The following is a 19,532-nucleotide window of genomic DNA, read 5'->3' on the forward strand; positions in this document are numbered from 1 at the left end:
TGTGTTCTGTTTTTGTTCTATTAAAAAAAAGGAGGTTGAGAGTGAATTTTTAACATTTGGTTTAATGGATAACATGTGACAGTCATGATTTAACTCCACTACAGTAAACCCTACCCTACCACTACATTACACTTCATATGAACCCTTTACATTGTGGCTCGGACATCTTCCCCGTCAGAAAAACCCGACATACTGTATTTAGACCATTTCAAAATGGCATAGTTATAAAGCCTCAGCGTGGTGGTTATCAGCACTGCCGAGGGACAGTTTAGTGTTCTTGCAAAAAGGAATGAAAAACACTTTAATGTGTTGACTAGCTCTGTGAAAATTACTTCAAATCCTTGACCTTTCTGTGGACCAGTAACACGACGAAGGTCACGTACGAGTGCTGGATTGGGAAATAAATAAAGAAAAAAGGAGAAACAGAATAAATACTTTCTCGTATGAGGTCTAATTTTGAGGTGTGAGAAACTTTTTCACATCAGTCTGGTCTTTCACATCACATGTTGCACCTAAATAACAGGCTTTTACTTCCTGGTTTAGAGTTTCTCTCTTGTTTCAGCTCCTTCACCCCTCTCGCTAAGTCAAGCTACGGAGCGTTCGAACTGAAATCTTATCCACAAAGACTTTCTGTGTGTGTGAGAGGGGCTTCCAGATATCTTCATTCGTTAAGGGTTAACAAATTAGAAAAGATTGAAGGAAAAAAAAAAAAACAGTAAGTGCTGGGAGGTTATGGCTCCCGGCCCTTTGGCTCGAGGCCCTTTTCCCTGTTGAGTTTGATGCATTTTTGTCACAGTGCAGCCTCTGAATCAGGCCTGGCAAAAAAACCTATATGGCTTTTAACATACCTCTGGTCACATGAGGCGGTCTGCCTTGTGCCCCCTCGAACCCTCCAACCTACCACGCTCTGTCCCAGCTCTGCTTTCCTAATCCTATAAACATTTTCTATGCGCATTCCTTATTCCTTCCTTCCATCCCCACCCCCCCCACTCCCTTCTTAATTCCTTCTTACTACTTTCAAAGTCACTCTACAATCATCTGTCTTTTACCTTCACTCGTGTTCCTTTAATTCATCTACACGTCCTATTGCTCCTCCTAACGACATCCTACGTTCACTCTAGCTTTAGTCTCTAACCTGTGTTAGTGTGTTACTTCTAACCTCTTTGTTAGATGCAGGTTTTGGTTTAAGACACACAACAAAGTGTTCAGAGTCGCGGCGACGGAGAGGCTATAGATCCTGTAATTAGCCGTCGCCTCGAGGGGGGGGGGGGGGGCACTGGGACAAAACACATGACTCAACGTGGAAAAAAGGGGGGCACTGGGAGCTGGAGTTGGTAGAACCGGAGCTCAATGTGTAGCTCCGATGCTGAGTGAGTCCTTGGGTGTAAGTGGTCCTCCAGTAAGAGCAACCCCCCCCCCCCCCCCCCCCCCCCCCCTCCTCCTCCCCCCTCCCACTTTACACCAGTGCAGGCCTGGGCTGGTTTCAGAAACATCTGGAACTGTTCTCTGTGGCAGCTCTGTGGGGAATATGGAGGCATTCCTGCTCCCACAGACTGCGGAGCGAGGGAGGAGGGAAGAAGGGGGGCGGGAGGTGGGGGGGGGGTACAGTCACAAACAAAAAGCTGCAGCAATCCTCCTTTAGAAAGGGAAGAATGGGAAGTCCATTCACTGTCTTTTGATCTGGTGCCACCTGGTCTACGGCATTTAAATTAGGGAAGTTCCAACACAACACACTCCTTTAGACCCTGATGGGGGTGTTTTTTTTTTTTGGGGGGGGGGGGGGGGGGGGGGGGGTGTTAGTGGTGGCTACACAGTTCATTTCCCCATTTTTTTGTGTTTTTCAAGTGAGGTAGGACAAGGTTCAGTCACTTGTTCAACCCTCTGAAGTTCCACAGGTTCAGTCTTGCTGGCAGGAACAACATCCAAAAGGAGGAACAAAACTCAGGTGGGGGGGGGGGGCTTGAGCGACACAACCGATGGAGCTCAGAGCAGAGGGAAGCCAGGGGGGTCCTGGGGGGAGGTGGGGGGGGGGGGGTTTGGCCCTCCTATCGGTCACTTCTCCAGCAGCTGCTTCCTCTGCTGCTCCCACAGCGCCTCCAGGTGATCCGCCCTCTTCAGAGCAGCCTATCAGAGGGAGAGGACAGTGTTTATTCTGTACATGCTGTCAATCATCTCTCTCTCACTAGCTGTTATGCTTTGACAGAATGACCTCTCACCTCATGCTGCTTCCGGAGATTATTGACGGTTTCTTCCTTCTTCAAGATGGCCGACTTCACTCTAGAAATTAACAAAAAAAAGGATGTTAATAACCAGAGATGCTGTGAGTCTTAAATCTGTCTGGAAATAATCAGTCTAATGCATTTATTCTGGCTTTGCTTTTTATGAGTAAGGGCCTCTGTGTTGTTTATAATAGCTGCTTGTTCATCTCCCACGTGTTTGACTGAACTGATACACTTCTATTTTAATCAATACAGCTGTCTGTACAGGTCACATTAACACCTTTCGCTTTCTGTATGTGAAAAACCACTACGTTTATACACTTGAAGTCTTTTTTCTTCCACTGACGGACGACTGAGGCTGCTGCACTACCGATGTGCTGCTTTCAATACGTAGCCAATGTATATAAGATGTTACAGAGCACCAAAATAAGACAAAAAAATCCCATAAATGTATAAACTGACTCTTCACTTCAACTCAACAGCTTTTTTTTCCCCTTGACATTAGAAATAGTGGAGTATTTGTACTCCCCCTGTCCACGTACTTCACCTTGGGAACGCTGACTGAGCAAATCCCTGCAGCCAGGTTCCAACATCTGGTGGAAAAGAGCGGAGGCTGTTATAGCAGCAGATTAATGCTGATTTTACTGGAATGACATGTTCAGCTGCCCACATGCTTTTAAGCCATGTAGTATTGGTACCACAGAGCCTGCTGAAGTTAAAGCCTCCTGCTCTCTTTTAGACACAATGAATCCTATGTTGACATTAATCAGGTTGTCGTCTCCTTCCCTTCGTTCTACTCGTATTTCTCTTCTTTTAGACGCTGGCAGACGCCCAGTCTGGCGCTTAAGTTTCCACCTTTTTATTAATTTTGAACTGCAGGTTTGAATTGTGTGCCAACATTCTTTGTTACACCTTGATGAGGATGGATTCGTAAGGAGCCAGTGAATGTTTGGAGACCAGCCGACTTAAATCCTGGAAAAGACTTTATTCAGACACACAGATGGCTTTTGTTTGGTGATTTACAAATAGGTTTAGCTTTGTAACTTCCACACATGTCAACTAGTCGCCTCAGTTCATTAGAATTTATGGTATGCAGAGGTACCGGACTAGGCTGCCCATTCTCCTCAGGTTTATTTGCCCTGTCACTTAAATCATTAGTGCAGGGATAAGCGAGTCATATCTCCCATTACATTCAAAAATCTCTGCACCGGTCTCTACTAAAGCACCAAGGTTTCACTCAATCTTTAATATTAGAGTGTTTCCAAACTCAGGTAACTCGGTGTGGATGGAAGGGTTAGAGTTAGGGTTCAGATCTACATCACTCTGTAGCTTTCCACCTCACCGTTGGTGGACTTCAGCCAGCTCCTCCTCCTTCTCCCTGGTGACCCTCTCCACCTCCAGCCGTAGCCTCGCTCGGACTTCAGACACCTCTGCTTTCATCCTTCGGTTCTCCTCCTCCGTCATCACCAGCCGGTCCGCAAACTCCTGCCTGATCACCTCCGCCAGGCTGCGGCGCTCGTCCACCAGCTTGTCCCTGGTCTGAGAAGACGAGTCGGACAGATTGAGATCGAATTCTATCTAAATGTATTTTGTATTGTACTTCCCCACTCATAGAAGATAACTTGAGATAACTTGGCTTGGCTAACGGTGGTAAAAATCTAATTTTAAGTCTCCAGACAGAGAAACGATTCACTCCTTACTTGCGTGACGTCTTCAACCTCTTGTTCTCTCTGTCTGAGCAGACCCTGGAGTCTGATCAGCTCGCCCTCCATCTCCATCTGCTGCTTCCTCAAGTCTTGTTGCTTCTCCACCGCCGTCCTCTCCGAGTGCTCCAGCTCCCTCAGCTCAGCCTCGTACTTTTCCCTCACTCGCTTCACCCTGAGAACGGACGGTGTTACAGGAAAGGAAAGGAAAGGAAGGAAAAAGATTCAAAATTCTTTTTTTCGCTTTATTCACACAGACACACACCGATGGCGGCGAGCTACCACACAGGGTGCCGGCACAACCATTGGGACAATTTGGGGTTCAGTATCAGTGTGTGCCAGATTCTTTCCATTATATATGTTAAAGGGCAAGAACACAAGAACTGGGGACAACTGTGCCGTCACTCGACACACACACACACACACACACCTGTTGTCAGCTGCCCTCTCACACTCCTCTTTGTCTTTGCTGGTCTCCTCCTCCAGCGTCCAGATAGCGAGCTCGATCTCTTTGTCACGTTCTCGTCGCAGGTCTTCTTTGAGCTCTCGCTCGCGGCTCAGCAGCCACCCCTCCTGCAGACACACACATGAAAAATGGTGTCATAACACACCCATGTTCAGATACATATCGAATTACTTCCTCGCTGATTCATTTCTGCCTGGATCACTGACGGTCTAACCCATTAAATTTAAGTAGAGTTGGAGAGAAATCTCACTCTGCTGCATCCCAGAGAGATGGAAACATGCCACCTGCCTACATTACAGCGTGCACTCACTTCTTGTATTTTAAACAGCTGCACTGGGAACATTAGAAATCTTACATTTGAGCCCTAAAGGGCCCCACAGGCACAATACTCAATATTTATTGAGAATTCAGTGGTTTGTTAGAGTTCACTGTGAACAAAAGAAGGGTTGAGAGTAGATTCAGCACAAAAACTATTAATGACAGCATGTCAACAAACCTCTTTTTTCTTGTAGTTCTCCTCCCAGGTTTGCTTTTCGATGTCCAAACGTTCTTGTAAAGCCTTCATCTCCACCTAGTTGGACAAACAACACTCAGTTAACTCGCTGCAGAGGTACAGATATTAGATATTAGCAAGACTTCTGAGACGGCTGCTTTGAAGCTTCTGTTGAAGTCTGAAGTTAAAGATACCGATGTAACTCATCACCTGGTGTCTCCTCTCCTGCTCCTCTCTGGTCTTATCCAGCTCCTCTCTGAGCGCTCGTCCGGCCAGAGAGCTGTTCTCCTCCAGCTGCCGCCGCAGATCCTCCAGCTCAGTGCGCTGCCTGCAACGGAAATGCAACCAGAGCTTTGACTGGAAGGATCACAAAAAAAAAAAAAAAACAGCTTATAAGGGCATCTGTAAAAACTACAGTTGATCTTTAGAGATTACTGAACACCCAGGATTTCAAGACACTGAAGCTGCAGTTGCAACGATAATATTTAAGGCGTGAGATAAACATTTAGTCTTCTCTGGTTACTGTTCTCTGTACTCTTCAAGCAGGAGCAAGAGGTCATCATCATCACTGTGGAATGAAATATCACTGTTGTTGGGGTTTAGCCATGTAAAATAAATTGTATGCATCCAAATACATACATAACATTTGTACCATCATAGCATTTCATCATCTTAATGTTCACACTGCCACAAGCTGTTTGTTTTTTTTAACTTTTAATGGCATTTAACTGTTTGTTTTGGTCTTCTATATTCTACTTGTTTAACAGATGAGTAGCTGTAATGGCAATTCTTTAGGAGAAAAATCTATAAGGTCTAAATGTGTTTTTTTTATTCCCTGCAGGACTGAAGAGGAGACAGATTTTCCAGCACAGACAAACTACAAATGTGACTGATCTGAATATCAGGACAGAGAACATTGAAAAAAAACCAAAACCTGTTCCTCTGCTCTGTAACACATTTCTTCCTGGACGCTGCTCCGGTACACAGAGTCTTCAAATTTGCCCCGGGGCACTTCAACAGTGTGCCAGCATTACCTAACTAGACTGGAACCCAGTATAAAGCACTGGGCTGACCACCCAGGGGATTTTCCTGATTTTTCCACTGACTCAGCGTCTTCTTCTGTGGAACTAAAGTGAACGACTAACTGCTGGAACATTTTGCTCTAAGGTAGCACCCCGTTGATGTCTCTGGTGAATGTCTTCAGATTTTGACTGCACAGAGAGAGAGAGACAGACAGACATGACCTTTGACCTTTACCTCGCAGCCAGCTGGGCCAGCCTCTCTTTCTCATCAGCCACCTCCTTGTAGAGACGCCTCCTCTGCTGCTGAAGCGACAGCTCCTCCTCCTGAAGCTGCTTCTCATATCTGACACACACACACACATGATTTAACATAAACTATGCAGAACTCATTAACTCTGCTGGTGTATTTCCACAGATGGAACAAGGTCATTTCTCTTGTAGCATGAATGAAGGTAACATTTAAATCTCTTGCTGTGATGTTGAATAAACTGTTAAGACTGAAGGCCATGTCTTAAAGCTGCCTCCTGTTTAGTTTTTCTGTTGTTTCTTTCAGCTTTTGACTGAATGTGGTTGGATTTTTTTTAAAGGTTACAGTGTTACAGCCGGTTGGGAGTGTATCTCTAATATCTACTCTGTATTTATTGCAGCATTTCTTGTATAAAAGGCATATAAAACAAGAAGCAGAGAGATATAGAAAGGTCTACAGTATGATGATGTAACATGCCTACCTCTGTTTGGCTAGCTCCCTCTCTCTCTGACACTGCTCCTCCTTCTCCCTCTCCAGCTGTTGTCGGAGCTCCTCGCACTGGCGCACGTAGCGCTGGGCCGCCCGGTCGTCCGCCTGCAGCAGCTCGGCCTCGTGGAGCGTCCGCAGCTTCTTCAGCTCCTGCTTGTGCTTCGAGATGAGTTTCTGGATCTCTGGCTCCAGACCTGAGGGAGGAATGAGAGGGAAAGAAAACAGTTTGTGTACTGTGGATGAAAAAAGGAGGCTTTAAATACTAATTCTCATTACTGTGACTTAACAGAATTAAATATACCCAAAGTAAAGGAATACAAACAATTCTTGGTTCTCTCATCAGAACTGTCTGTGACTTTTCATGGAATCAGATCATCACAGGCAGGAAATAATGGAAAAAACAGTAAGTTTCTGGAAACTGAACTGTAACTCTTTGTTCATGTTGCCCTTAATAAGCCAGAAAATGCGAAAAAAAAAAAAAAAAAAGAAGCCAAAGCTGTGTCAGCTGTTTTAGATTCAATGAACCAACTGAAGACGAACAACTTTCTGATATCTGTGTCCTCTGAGAGAAATGTAAGAAAACTCTAATTCTTGTACATGTTTGATAAGAACGCCTGATGGAGACAATTATGCAAAAATCATGATTCGATCAGACTCCAGTTGAGCTTAAACTTACCAAGGTGAAGATCGTCTAAAGCATTTCATTTCCATTGTGTATCTTGAAAGGGGCACCATCACAAAGACAATACCAAACCTCTTTGTATAGAGACTGATAGATCTAAAGTTGCATTAATAGGTTGTATATCTTGTTACAAATTTGTGTTTGTTCTGCCAAATAATAACAAAATGAAAAGCAGTAAAATTTAAGTTAAAAAAGGGGGCAGAGTGAGGAGATCATGCCACATTACTACCATGAGAGTCACGACACCTGCACGTTATTCTGATGTGAATAAAAGTGTACTCGAGAGCAGAAAAGTCACCCCTAAGCAGACCTGCCAACCCTGAGTACCACTTCCCTGACCTGGATGTGTCAGACGCAAATCACTGCTATTCACACAAAGAATTATTGTGCATAATTTGCAAACAAGACACATAACATCTGTACATCATTTGCACACATGCAGCAGTCAAACAGACAAAAATGTTGAGGGGAAACACTGATATGAAAATTCTTGATACCAATAATAGACTGTTTACAAAAAATATGTGCAGATGCTAACCTGCCAATACTGCTGCATTTATATAGTTTAGATTGTTTACAGCCTCCACAATAATCAAACCTTAAGCCAATTTGATTTTTTAAAAAATTTTTCAGCTAAAAAAGCCTGAACAGACTATTTTCTGGCTACGATTAAAATCAATATTTTCGAGCTGGTTAATACACCAGATCTCATTATAGGTTGGTTATTACTTAATGGTTTGATGACCTAATGACAATACAGGCTGAATATGAACATGACTGTTGTAACTGTAGATGTCATCACATCTCTCCTTACATATTGTAGGCTACATCATTTACAGTGACGGGGTATTAACCCTGGTCCGTTTACAAAAGGAGTTAAAAGTAGCATCCTTGCGTGAGGAATCAGCCAGCTGGAGTGAGAAGGGGGATCGAGAGGGATAAAATCAGTGACATGTTGCTGTCGGTTTGCTGTCTGTCTCTTGAAATGACATTATGAATTTGTCAATCATGATCATCCCCGCTTGATATTTGGTTGAAGGCTAGAGGAATTAATCCAGTGCTATGATTGGTCGAACTCATCTTCTTCTATTGCTTTTCGGCAGGCTACAAGCTACTGCCTCTTGCTGTTAGACTTGAGAACTGCACCTGCACAATTGAACCGTGGATTTATGAATTGAGCTCATAGGCATAGTTTAGAGTGACGAATCGCACCAGCGTACTTTGATACTTTGATGTGAAAACGCGTACAGGTTGGCAGGTCTGCCTAAGCAATGTGGAGTTACACATCCTTGACATGATCTTAACAGAGCTTCAGTACCTTTGACAGTGATCTCTTTGATCTTCTTGGTTTTCTCGTCAATCCATTTCTCCCGGCGGATTTTCTCCGTGGCGCTCATTAGCTCTTTTAACTTCTTGATCTCCTGTGGAGGGAGGGGGTAAGATAGTAAATTATGGTGGTGGGACGGTGTCACATGGAGGTCCCAGGCTCACTTTTTTTTACACTGTGACAAAGTCAAGGTGCGTGTATGTTACAAGATCAAATAGTTAATTGAGAAACACCACAAAGGTAATAAAGAAGAGGAGAGTTGAAACAAATTCTGGGCATGACAACTGGCCTAATAACATAAAGCTTCATATCTAAAACTATAAACAAATGATTGAAACTGAAATGAAAAGACTCACATGCAGACAGACTGCCCAAGAGAAGTTGTGTGGGACAAACAAACGAAAGGGAAAAAAAATGGAAATGGTAGAATGAGAGAGATGATCGTGCCTGGGATGAAACCAGTTAGAGGAAAATAAAAGTTACCTCACACAAGGGACCCAGAATTTGCCACACCTACAGCCAGGAAAAAAAAACAGACATACAGACCAAGGACAGAAGAAGACAGTGAGGAAGGAGAAGAAGAAGAAGGAGAGGAGGAGGAGAGAGAAAAACAGAGAAAAGACAGTTAAACAAAAGCAGCACTGCAAGAAAGCGAGATACACGAGATGATCACACGAGATGCAAAGCAGAAGCAGAGAAGAGGTTTAGAAATGCACAACGTCGATTCTTTAAATCTTGACGGACGTTAAACATTAAATTTACACTCAAGTTTTTCTGCTCGCGGGAAAAACTTGGATATCTCACCATTTCATGTTGCTCCTGCATTTCTGCAATCTTCTTGGTGTACTTCTGGTCCACCTGCTTCAGTTCTCCCACCACTCCTTCACAGCGCTCACTCAGAGCCTTTTTATCATTGATCAACTGAAGAAAGAGAGAACGTTTTAGACCACAGGGACATAAAGTTTTAGTTAGCAGCTGGGTTTAGACTGTGTGTATCTCTACCTGATCGATGAATGCTAGGTGTCTCTGAATGGTGGCTTCATATTGTTCCTTCTGGAGCTGGAAGTTTCTGTTCAGCTCCTTCTCGGTCTCCTTCACATGCCTGACTGTCAGCTCCCTCTGCTGGGCCTGACGGAGGAGGACGGGAGACAAAAAAAGATAAACACACCTAAGCTTTAGGTAGCTGAAAGGAAGACATCATTCTACATTCTCCAATATGTGTGCATCTCCTCACCAGAGCGGTCTGCAGCATGTTGACGGTGCGTTTCTTCTCCTCCAGCTCCAGTTTGATTCTCATCATGGAGCCGGTGACTTCGGCGGCGGTGGCCGACGCCTGCTCGATGCCGCCCAGCTCCTCCTCTGACAACACAGCCTGAGGACACAAAGATCCAGTCAGCACATGTCACCTTTTTTATTTTGCTGAATGACAGCTCTAAGTGCTCCAGAGTCTGACCTCTCTGTGTGATCCTGAGGTGACTGAGCGCGGTCTCTCTTGTTCCGACTTCTCCATCTCGTCCAGGAAGCTCATGATGCTCTGCAGCTTGGCTTCAGAGAGCAGGGCGCCCCCGTCTGGCAGTGCGGGGTGGTGGATCAGCTGGCCGTGACGCTCCAGGTTGTCGGTGGTCAGAGAGTTGGAGTCCCCGTCCTTTAAAGAGACACAGAGGGAATGCAGATTACAGTCGTGGCTAGATAAAGACACCAGAAAGAGATAATAATAAGCATGCTATGTTGAAGCAAAGAGCCCTGACCTCATCAATCCATGCATATTTTTCTTTGCGGTAGCACTTAGGCTCCGACAGCCTCTCTGGCTCTTCTTCTAACAGCTTCAGGGTGTCCAGCAGCTCGTTCAGGGTGGTTTTGGACTGAGCCCTGCTGGACAAAGCTCCCTGCCGATGGTCCTCCACACTCACCGACCTCTGAAGAATCTCCTGGAGGACAGAGATAACAAACATGCTCATAATGTGACCAGACACAAGAGCTGCTCTATGCATTTTGCGCTGGCAGATGAAATACTGATCAGTAATTGTGATCATTGAAGTGCAACTGGAAGTGTTGTATCATTTACCTGTGAACACTGGGAACCTCTGCGGTTGGACAAAGCTGGAGAAATGGCTCTGAAGCTGGAGAGATCTCCTAAGTCAGCCACAATATTCAGATTGGAGTCTGTGGAAACACAAAACCAGTACAGTTATTACAACGTTCTCTAATATACCATATGAAGATGTTTCTGGTGTTGAGTAAGTCTTATGCTGCACAGTATTAATGCTACAGAGACATACAGACCTGTATTCTTAGCTTTGACGTCTGTTGGAGACATCGGGCTGTTATTGCTCGGTGAGGCTGGACTTCTGTTAGTAGGGGAAATCCTGGGCGGCTTCTTGCGCCCTGCAGCACCAGTCTGCCTCATGTTTTCCACCTCAGCTGCACGCTGCACCTCTGCAACCCGCTGGGCTCTTTTCTGCTGCAGCTCCTGTAACAAACCACCAGAGGGAGACATCAGGCAATGAATAATTATGAACCATCACGTCTCAAATATCTCCAGTGTGATGTGATTTGGTGATTATTCCAGAAATGCTGCTGGAGTAGGGTTTACTGTGAGGTAAGTACATCAGATGTGTTCACCTGGGTGGCGGCGAGTCGGGACAGACGAGCTTTCTCTTTTCGTATCGATTTCCTGTCGCTTTCCTGATGTTGCTCCAGGCAAAAGTCGTCCTCTGCTCTGTCGTTCGCCTCCTACGAGGGAAAAAACAGAGAGGGTTTGTAAAATAGCAGGAGAAGGGGAGGTGGAGAATGAGATGAGCTGTATCAAAAGTGAGGTAGAGTTTACCTGGGAACACTGAGAACCTCTGTGATTGGACAAAGCTGGGGAAACGGCTCTGAAGCCGAATTCACCCAAGTCAGCCACAATATTCAGATTGGAGTCTGTAGAAACACAGAACCACAAAATTATTGCAGGGTCTTAATACATTATCCAGGACAGAAATAACTCTTATTTTCCCAACCTTAGGTGGATGTAAACACATATTTAGTATCAGTATGTTCTGCATTGTTTTGGCACCTGATAACCCTTCAAATTTATGGATGTTTTACTCAAAGTGGACTTCCTTGATCCTATTTCATGTCTCAGTGGTACCTGAAGCGACACGCCCCCAGGTAGGGCTGTTGGTTTGAACGCCCGCTAACACTGGGCAATGTGAGTAAGTTTAGTTACAATATAAAATATTAATTGTTCCCAACGACTTCATTCAAAGGCGGGTGAGAAGCCAACCGTCACAGAGAGAGGAGGGGGACGAGGAGACGTGGTATCGTTTCACTACAGAGATAACAAAGCATATTTTAATGATTGCGTTGCACTTGGTCAGTGTCTCTCATTTGTCATTCTGACGGCAGAGACACTCCAGGGTAACCAGGGTAACCAGGCTACTTTTGCTAAGCCTACTAGCATACATCCATGAGCATATTACAGCTAAGTGGTGCGCTGCCAAAACTTTCTGGGTGGAACTCGCACTCTAAAATTATCGTTCCGCACGTTGGAGTAAGTAGATTATTAAATTATTTTCACAGTAATCGTTCGTGTCACAGAGCATATTCTTCATACGACTGCATGCACCAAACCATAACCCCTACTTTCCATAATTTCTTAATAGTCCAGATATCAAAAGGAAACTATTCAATGGCCCATCTGATCTTATAACATGTGCATAGGATGATTGCAAATGAACAATGATGTATCTGAAGTTAAAAGAAAGCAGACCTGTGTTCTTAGCTTTGACGTCTGTTGGAGACATCGGGCTGTTGTTGCTCGGTGAGGCTGGACTTCTGTTGGTGGGAGAAATCTTGGGTGGCTTCTTGCGCCCTGCAGCGCCAGTTTGCCTCATGTTTTCCACCTCCACCTCAGCTGCAAGCTGCACCTCTGCAACCCGCTGGGCTCTTTTCTGCTGCAGCTCCTGTAACACACCACCAGAGGGAGACATTAGACAATTAAGAGTTGTGGACAATCATAAACCAGTGAAAGCATCCATAAAGAAGCCAAATTCTAACGTTTAAATTGTCATGTTACTGCTACGTGTCAGTCATAAACTAACATCTTAGCTCAAAGTGAATGATCTAATAATGTAGATTCATTGACATGTCGGCCAATTAACCAACTCGTCATCTCACCGCTTAACTTTATTTAGGTAACAACATGGTCATTTCTTTGATACCACCCTCAGGACCCTCTACCCACTAGGTGTAAGGATCTAAGTATGTTAAATCTATCTAACAGTTTTGTTTGGTCATATGTTGGGAGCATTACAGCCTTGTGAGGACGCTAGAGTGGAGTTGTCAGCTGTCTAACCAACAGCTTGGCTACGTCAGTAGAGCAACTAAAATCATTGCTTTCACTGGTAAAGAGGTGGGCACCTGTATGGCAGCAAGGCGGGCCAAACGGGCTTTCTCTTCACGAATCCGTTTCCTGTCGTCGTCCTTCCTCTGCTGCTGCTCCAGGCGACTGTCCTCCCCTGTTCTCTCCTCCCACTCCTACGAGGGGGAAGACACAGAAAGTGTTAATTCTACAGCAAGAGGAAGAGAGAGAGAGAAAACTTCCATTCTGCATGGAAGGATGGGAACAGATTATACCTTTCTTTTACTGGCGAGGATGCGTTTGAGCGTTGTCTGGTTGGCGTGTTGTCTCCTGGCGTGGTGTCTGTACCAGCGCTGGATAGTGACCGCTGCCTGGTTCACCTGCTGAATAAACCTTCAAATACACAAGACAGGTTCACTAATGGGTCACAGAACTACTGATTGTATGCAGTGATAAGATTAACATCAATAGCACAGTTAACAACACAGACCTCTCGGCCTCCTCCTCAGTGACCTCTCTCTTTCGTGGCAGGACGGGGCTGCCGCGCTGGGCCAACACTGGACTCTTGTTGTTGGAGGCGGAAGAAGATGATGAGAAGTTCTTCTGGGATTTTGTGACGGAGCCGTTCTCCAATGATACCTCATCGTTTGCTGTGGCCTTCAGGATGTTACTGAAAGAAAAATATGATTTAAAATTCAAATACTTTGGAACAACTTTAGATAATGATAGTTTGACCATCTTCATGCCAAGAAATTCAGTGAAAATCAAAGTATTCAGCATGTCCTATAGACAATAAAAACACACAAATGATAACCAGGATAATAATCATATAAACATAATTGTGTAACTGTATAATTGACACATAAATCACATAAATAATAATATGTTGTTGGCAGCTTTTACTTAAAGGCAAATTATGGTTTAACCCTATTAAAAAATCAGTGAAACCATGTCTGAGCAGCGATTATGTTGATTTCAGGACGTACTTAAAAGACGGCTTCTGGTTGGAGCTCTTAGGCGTGAGTGGCTTCTCAGAGTAGTTGTTGTGTAAGATGGTTGTGACAGAGTTTCCCACAGCTCCCTTGTTGCTCCTGGGAAAAAAAGCAAAAAAGCACACTGAGTCTTTCCAGCAAACAGTTCTGCCTCACAAACAAGCCAAAACTCATGTTTTGGCACCTGTGTGATGTACCAAGACTGCCACCGCCACCCTTTTTCACTTCACCCCCCTCAAGGCATTACAGTAACTGATACGTGCTTTAACACACATTCTCCAAACTAAACCCACACAGATTTTTGACAATATTTATGGAAGAAAGAGTCTCAGTGTGTGGGTGGAATTCCTGAAGGCAGTATCAGATCAACAGGTATGAAACAAGAGAAGCAGGTCGAGATCCAGAATGCAGCAGTGCAGGTAGTCACCCGGCTGGTGATTACCTGGACTATTGTTAGTGGATGTATGAGAGGCGCTGCCCACCTGTTGTTGGCAGTGAAAGTGGCAGCCAGAGCGATGCCAGGCTCTTTTTTCTTCAGGCTGGTGGGCGAGTCCATGCTGCCGGTGCTGCGGGCGCTCGAGTGCGAGGGGAAAGCTCTGGGCTGATCGTCCTTAAACAAGGCAGACATACACTTGCTAATAATAATGAATATAATAGTTTATTTTGTAAGAGAGTACAAAGTAAGGAGGCTTAAAGACTAAGTTAAATGTGACACCCTTAACACTGATATCCTTTTCATTTCAGGACAGAAGAAAAGGCTTTTGATAAACTTACCAGAATGTTCCACGTAGTTCTGTCCGGTGAGGCCTTGCTGAGGCTGGCGAGTTTCTTACGTCCATCGGAGCTGCTGTCAAACAGGGCCAGGTAGTCCTCGCTTTGGTCCTGACTGGGAAACACACACAAACCAGCCAGCCAAAGATTAAGACCCTTCTTTTATGTAGTACAATAAAGTACTAAACTTTTAGCCAAACCAAATAATCACTGGTGCCAACAGAAATCATAGACTTACCTCAAAAACTGGCTGAATAAAACCCGAACTATCTCCATGGAAGAAGGTGAGATTTTATTATATTTATTTTTGTAATTTGGGTGAGCTGACGGGGTGGGAAAAAAGCAAATTCTGGGCTCAATTTTTACGCAATAAGGGCTTAGCAGTGCACAACACACGATTAAACAACGCAACACAGAGCAGGGACCTCGAGTCATGGCTTTTAGTGGCAGCTTTTGTGATTAAATGTTGTAATGACAGCTGCAGAAATGGGTCTCATCCCCTTCTCTTCCCCCCCCCCTCCTCCCTCTCCCACCACCACCCCCGAGTGCTGGAATTCAGTATGTGAGCAGCTGACCAGTCTGGTAGAGGGGAACTCCGTTATGGATTCCATGTAAATGCACGCATGCATATGTTGATCCCGACGGCCCGTCATTCATCCTTCAAATAGCCTCACACACCAGCACCTCCGTCGTGAGGCACAGATGTAGGGTGACCTCCGTGTCTGGCCCGGCCTCCGCTCTGGTATCTGTGCTGCAGCCTGTCTGTGCTGCGCAGGGTGTTGCTGTCTGGGTAAGTATATAAATGAGCGTGTGTGTGTGTCTTCGGGAGGACGAGGAGGGGGCGGTGGTGGTGAAGCCAGCTGGCCCAATGAAAAGCAATCTGACAACACTATTCAGGCAGCGCATTCCTCTACTTTTTGCTTTAGAAGAGAGTGATGCATGGTGAGGAGGAAGGAGCAGAGAGGGAGAGGGGTGGTGAGTGACCCAATGACTGCCCTGAAACACTCAGAGAGGCGGAGGATGTGTGTGTGTGTGTGTGTGTGTGGGGGGGGTATTTAGAAAGTCTTTAAATTTAAAGCCCCTCTGCTCTGCATCCTCAGAGGCAGCGAGGGGAGGGGGTGGTGGCGGCAGCTGCCGGACAATAGAAGCAGAGTGTGCACACACACACACACACACTTCTCCTTTCACTGGCTCCTGGTGGAGGGTGGGGGGGGGGTAACCTGACCCCGAGGTCCTAGCCCTCCCCCCTCTAACCTGGGACAAAGCATGTCCCTGCACCCCGCGACCCTAACAACAGCCGCCCGGCCTCCCTCCACTCTTTATCATGCAGTAGTTGGCGCGCCACAATTCCCATTGTCCGAGCCGCTGAAGCTCCAGGGCTGCCAGCTGTTGCTCGCTGAACGGAGGCGCTCTGGTTTAAAGAGCCGGCTGAGGCACAGTGATCGTTCCCGGTAACACAAACGCTGCTTCAAGACTGTCAAAAACACACACATTCTTTTCTATCATCTCCAAAAACATGCCCTTCATACTTCAGCAGCATGTAAATTACTGTGAAGGACATTTGATAATTTAACTGAGAGCTTAAGAGCAAGTTTTGCCTAAAGCTTTACAGAGTACATGTATCAGCACATACTGTTCTGTATGCAGTTTACTGTGTCAATGTCAGTGATTAGGAATGAAGAAAATAAGTTTGAAGCAGAGAGATATCACAACTGAGAGCGATACTGTTTTAACACCACAGTAGACGCTTCAGATGGCTCTGAAATACTGCTGAAAGACACTTCAAATAACTGTTACAGTATAAATTGTGTAGAGCTGCAACAATTAGTTGATCGTCAGCAATTAATAGCCAACTATTGTGATAATTGATTCATTGTTTAGAATCATTTCTTAAATCCAGCTTCTCAAATGTGAATATTTCCTGGTTTATTTAGTCCTCTATGATTGTAAACTAAATATATTTGTGTTACAGACTGTTGGTCAGAACAAAATAAGACATTAGAGGACATCATCATGGGCTTTGGGAAGTAGTGATCGACAGTTTTCTTCCATTTTTGGACATTTCACAGACCACACGACAAAAATCGAGAAAATAATTGTTGTGCTGGTGTTCATGAGCAGGTGTGTAATGTGATGTGTGTGTTTTACCTTAAGCTGATGTTGGCCTGCTGGTTAACCTGCGTGGTGCTGTTGGATCGCCTCAGGTTCTTAATGGAGCGGGAGCTACCGAAGCTAGCATCGCTCTGTGGAGAGAACAGGTTTGTTAAGGAGTTTGGTAACATTTGGTTATCATTCTAGACAACGGTCCTGATGTCTCGCCTGTAACAGCTCACATGTCACTCACCAGAGTGTTGCGTTTTCCTCTGCTTTCACCGGCCACAGAAACCGACACCGACCGAGAGAAGTATTTCCCAGGTGATGCACTGCTGGGTCTTTTGGACATAGAAAGCTGGGATCCTGACAAGCTGAGGTCCAAGGCATCTCCTGAGACACCTGTCGGGATGGATGACGGGCTGCGTGTTGTATGCATCCTTTGAAAGCCTGGAATATAATAAAAGAAGTTTAAAATCCCCCTCCGCTCAAAAATGTGTTTTGCTCATCGTTAGCTTCACTGTGCAGAAGGACGCATGTGCAGACTTTGACACTAAAAGGCTGTTTTCACGAGGGGGAAAGTTTCACAACTCACAAACAAATCACAAATCATTTGGAAGCTAATCTCGGTCAAGTAGTCAACTTCGATAATAAGTGTGATGAGGAAACTCAGCCTCCAGTGCACAAACATCATGTGTCCAGCAGTCAAACTTTCGAAATGAACGTATTTGCATATAAATAGATTTTGGATTTTTCAATGAGGGAGAACACTGACCATATTAGACACATATTATTATTCCAAGCAGACTGTTATTTACATATCGTACAACATGTCTGGAGGGGATGTTTAAATATAAAAGGCACAATAGTCCACACTTGCTACTTCCGTTGGGATTCAGCTGGTACAACCACAACAACACAGGAAGTAACTGCCACTTTCCCCTGACTGTTTTGTCTCCCAGGGCAACCGACAACAAAGCCACTCACTAAGCTGAAGTACATATGAGTAACTAACAGTACATACAGTTGTTAGATATGCTTTCACAACCAAATGTTTATTATATAAGCTGCAAAGTAAGCTGGTTAATTGGTAAAATAAATAATAAATAAAATGTAATGCTGCTGAGGCTGTGAGGTTGCTGATATGTGAGACATAACATAACACCTTTTTAGAAGGATGTGTGTCTTAAAACAACAGTCAGTTCTTGCAGTCTCACAATGTGTGTCATTTTCCATCGAATAGATTTTCTCGACTATGATCCAGAGTTGGCAGGTCAGTTTTACCCCATTTCCATGTTATAGCCTTTTTACAAGCCACTACTACTATATTTCAACCACATATTCATCCTTTCATTGCACAGGACCATTAGAAACATTACAAAAGTAAAGCAGAGAAATATTGATAGGAATTTTGTATCTTAATATTGTTTTCATTGCTATACGTACTGTTCCCCAGAATTCAAATGTGCTTTCAATGTAAGTGATGGGGTCCAAAATCTACAGTCATTTTGTGCAAAAACGCATTTAAAAGTTGATGTGAAGCTTATATTCAGCTTCAGCAGTCTGAGTTAGTCATATCAAGTGGATATCTGACACATTCACAGTCTTTTTAGCATCAAATTCCCTCTTTGTGTTTCCTCGGACAGTGTTTCCCTGTTGAGCTGCAGTGGAAGTATAGTAACAAAAAGAGGAACTTTGGCACTAAAAACACTGTAACGATGAAAGATATCTACTTGATTTGACTCATTTGGACGCTGAAGCTTCATATTAGCCTCAGATAAACTTTTAAATACATATTTTTTGCACAGAAGGAGGACTGTGGATTTTGTCCTCCATCATTTCCATTGTAAGTGCATTGTGAAGGGATCTTCTAATGGTCAGTATGAACAGGAGGAATGATTACAGCAAGAAAAAACTGTTTTAATGTACATTTGGGCTCCTGCTTGTTGTTTTAAGTTGAAAATCTTTTGAAGCAGCTCTCCTAAAAACACATGCTGGCTCTTCTTTCACTCCGGCAGGTGTAACAGTAATGTTCGCTCTCTTAGTTATTGTCTTCATATCAGAAAAAAACAAGCTTGTGAAGAATGACAGCTATGATAAATATCTTAACGTATGAAACAAATACACAGCTGTCGTAAGCTAGTGAACAACATAATAATACTTAGAAGCTAGTTAGCTACTTACAGAGAGCTCACCCGGTAATAAAACCGTAACTAACGGTAAAAGTTGAGGTGTTGACTGGGACAGATTATTCCCAACTGATGCAAATCGGGATGTTTTGCAACGTAACGTCATTAGGATACGATAAAGCCTCTTTAAACTCATTTGTTAAATATACTGTGAGCAGTCACATGAAGCTAACGGTTATATATCCAGTCGTGATATAAACTGGCTTTAATGAGAAATAAAAACGGTTGTTTTTCAGGTGAAGTCCTGTCAAATGAAGCATTTCTAGCTAACGTCTTTAACCCATCAACCCCTCAAAAAAACGTTAGCTGCTGAGCAAACAAGTTAGCTTTAACTACTTACTTCAAAAGCTGGATGCCAACATCGTTGATAAACTCTTGTACGCTGTGTTTTAATCCCCAAAACTGTCCTCCGATAGTCAGTGAAAGTGACTCAGTGGACAAATAATACTGGCATCCAAATAACGCGTAAGACCTTCACTGTGGCAACAACACAGAG

At 44.3% G+C, this 19,532-nt stretch overlaps 1 protein-coding gene across 2 annotated transcripts; it reads right to left on the reverse strand.

Annotated features, from left to right (window-relative positions):
• Positions 1–42: 42 nt before the first annotated feature.
• On the reverse strand, positions 43–19,530 carry cep131 (centrosomal protein 131). Of its 2 annotated transcripts, XM_042397675.1 has the most exons (29): positions 19,377–19,530; positions 17,101–17,297; positions 16,905–16,999; positions 14,760–14,871; positions 14,468–14,595; positions 13,980–14,084; positions 13,484–13,663; positions 13,269–13,386; positions 13,053–13,169; positions 12,403–12,595; positions 11,476–11,570; positions 11,271–11,381; positions 10,932–11,118; positions 10,714–10,811; positions 10,397–10,576; positions 10,102–10,293; positions 9,883–10,020; positions 9,651–9,776; positions 9,453–9,569; positions 8,640–8,742; positions 6,632–6,833; positions 6,139–6,246; positions 5,092–5,209; positions 4,885–4,959; positions 4,353–4,495; positions 3,920–4,097; positions 3,562–3,758; positions 2,217–2,277; positions 43–2,124 (listed from the first exon to the last, which is right to left on the reverse strand). In XM_042397675.1, the coding sequence occupies exons 2-29, from the start codon at positions 17,284–17,286 to the stop codon at positions 2,053–2,055; spliced, it is 3,735 nt and encodes a 1,244-aa protein (XP_042253609.1). In that variant the 5' UTR covers positions 17,287–17,297; positions 19,377–19,530; the 3' UTR covers positions 43–2,052. The 2 variants fall into 2 exon arrangements, with proteins under 2 accessions (XP_042253609.1, XP_042253610.1); XM_042397676.1 differs by lacking the exons at positions 10,932–11,118; positions 11,271–11,381; positions 11,476–11,570.
• Positions 19,531–19,532: the final 2 nt, after the last annotated feature.

The sequence above is a fragment of the Thunnus maccoyii genome, chromosome 20, assembly GCF_910596095.1.
Source record: "Thunnus maccoyii chromosome 20, fThuMac1.1, whole genome shotgun sequence".
NCBI lineage: Eukaryota > Metazoa > Chordata > Actinopteri > Scombriformes > Scombridae > Thunnus > Thunnus maccoyii.

What these genes read in the sequence shown, in the direction of transcription:
- cep131 (XM_042397675.1), bottom strand. Translation starts at nt 17,286, where the DNA reads ATGCATACAACACGCAGCCCGTCATCCATCCCGACAGGTGTCTCAGGA. An exon ending in ACATGCTGCAGACCGCTCTG is followed by an intron (nt 9,777 to 9,882) that starts GTGAGGAGATGC and finishes CTCCTCCGTCAG; the next exon opens with GCCCAGCAGAGGGAGCTGAC. An exon ending in TGCAGGAGCAACATGAAATG is followed by an intron (nt 8,743 to 9,452) that starts GTGAGATATCCA and finishes CTCCCTCCACAG; the next exon opens with GAGATCAAGAAGTTAAAAGA.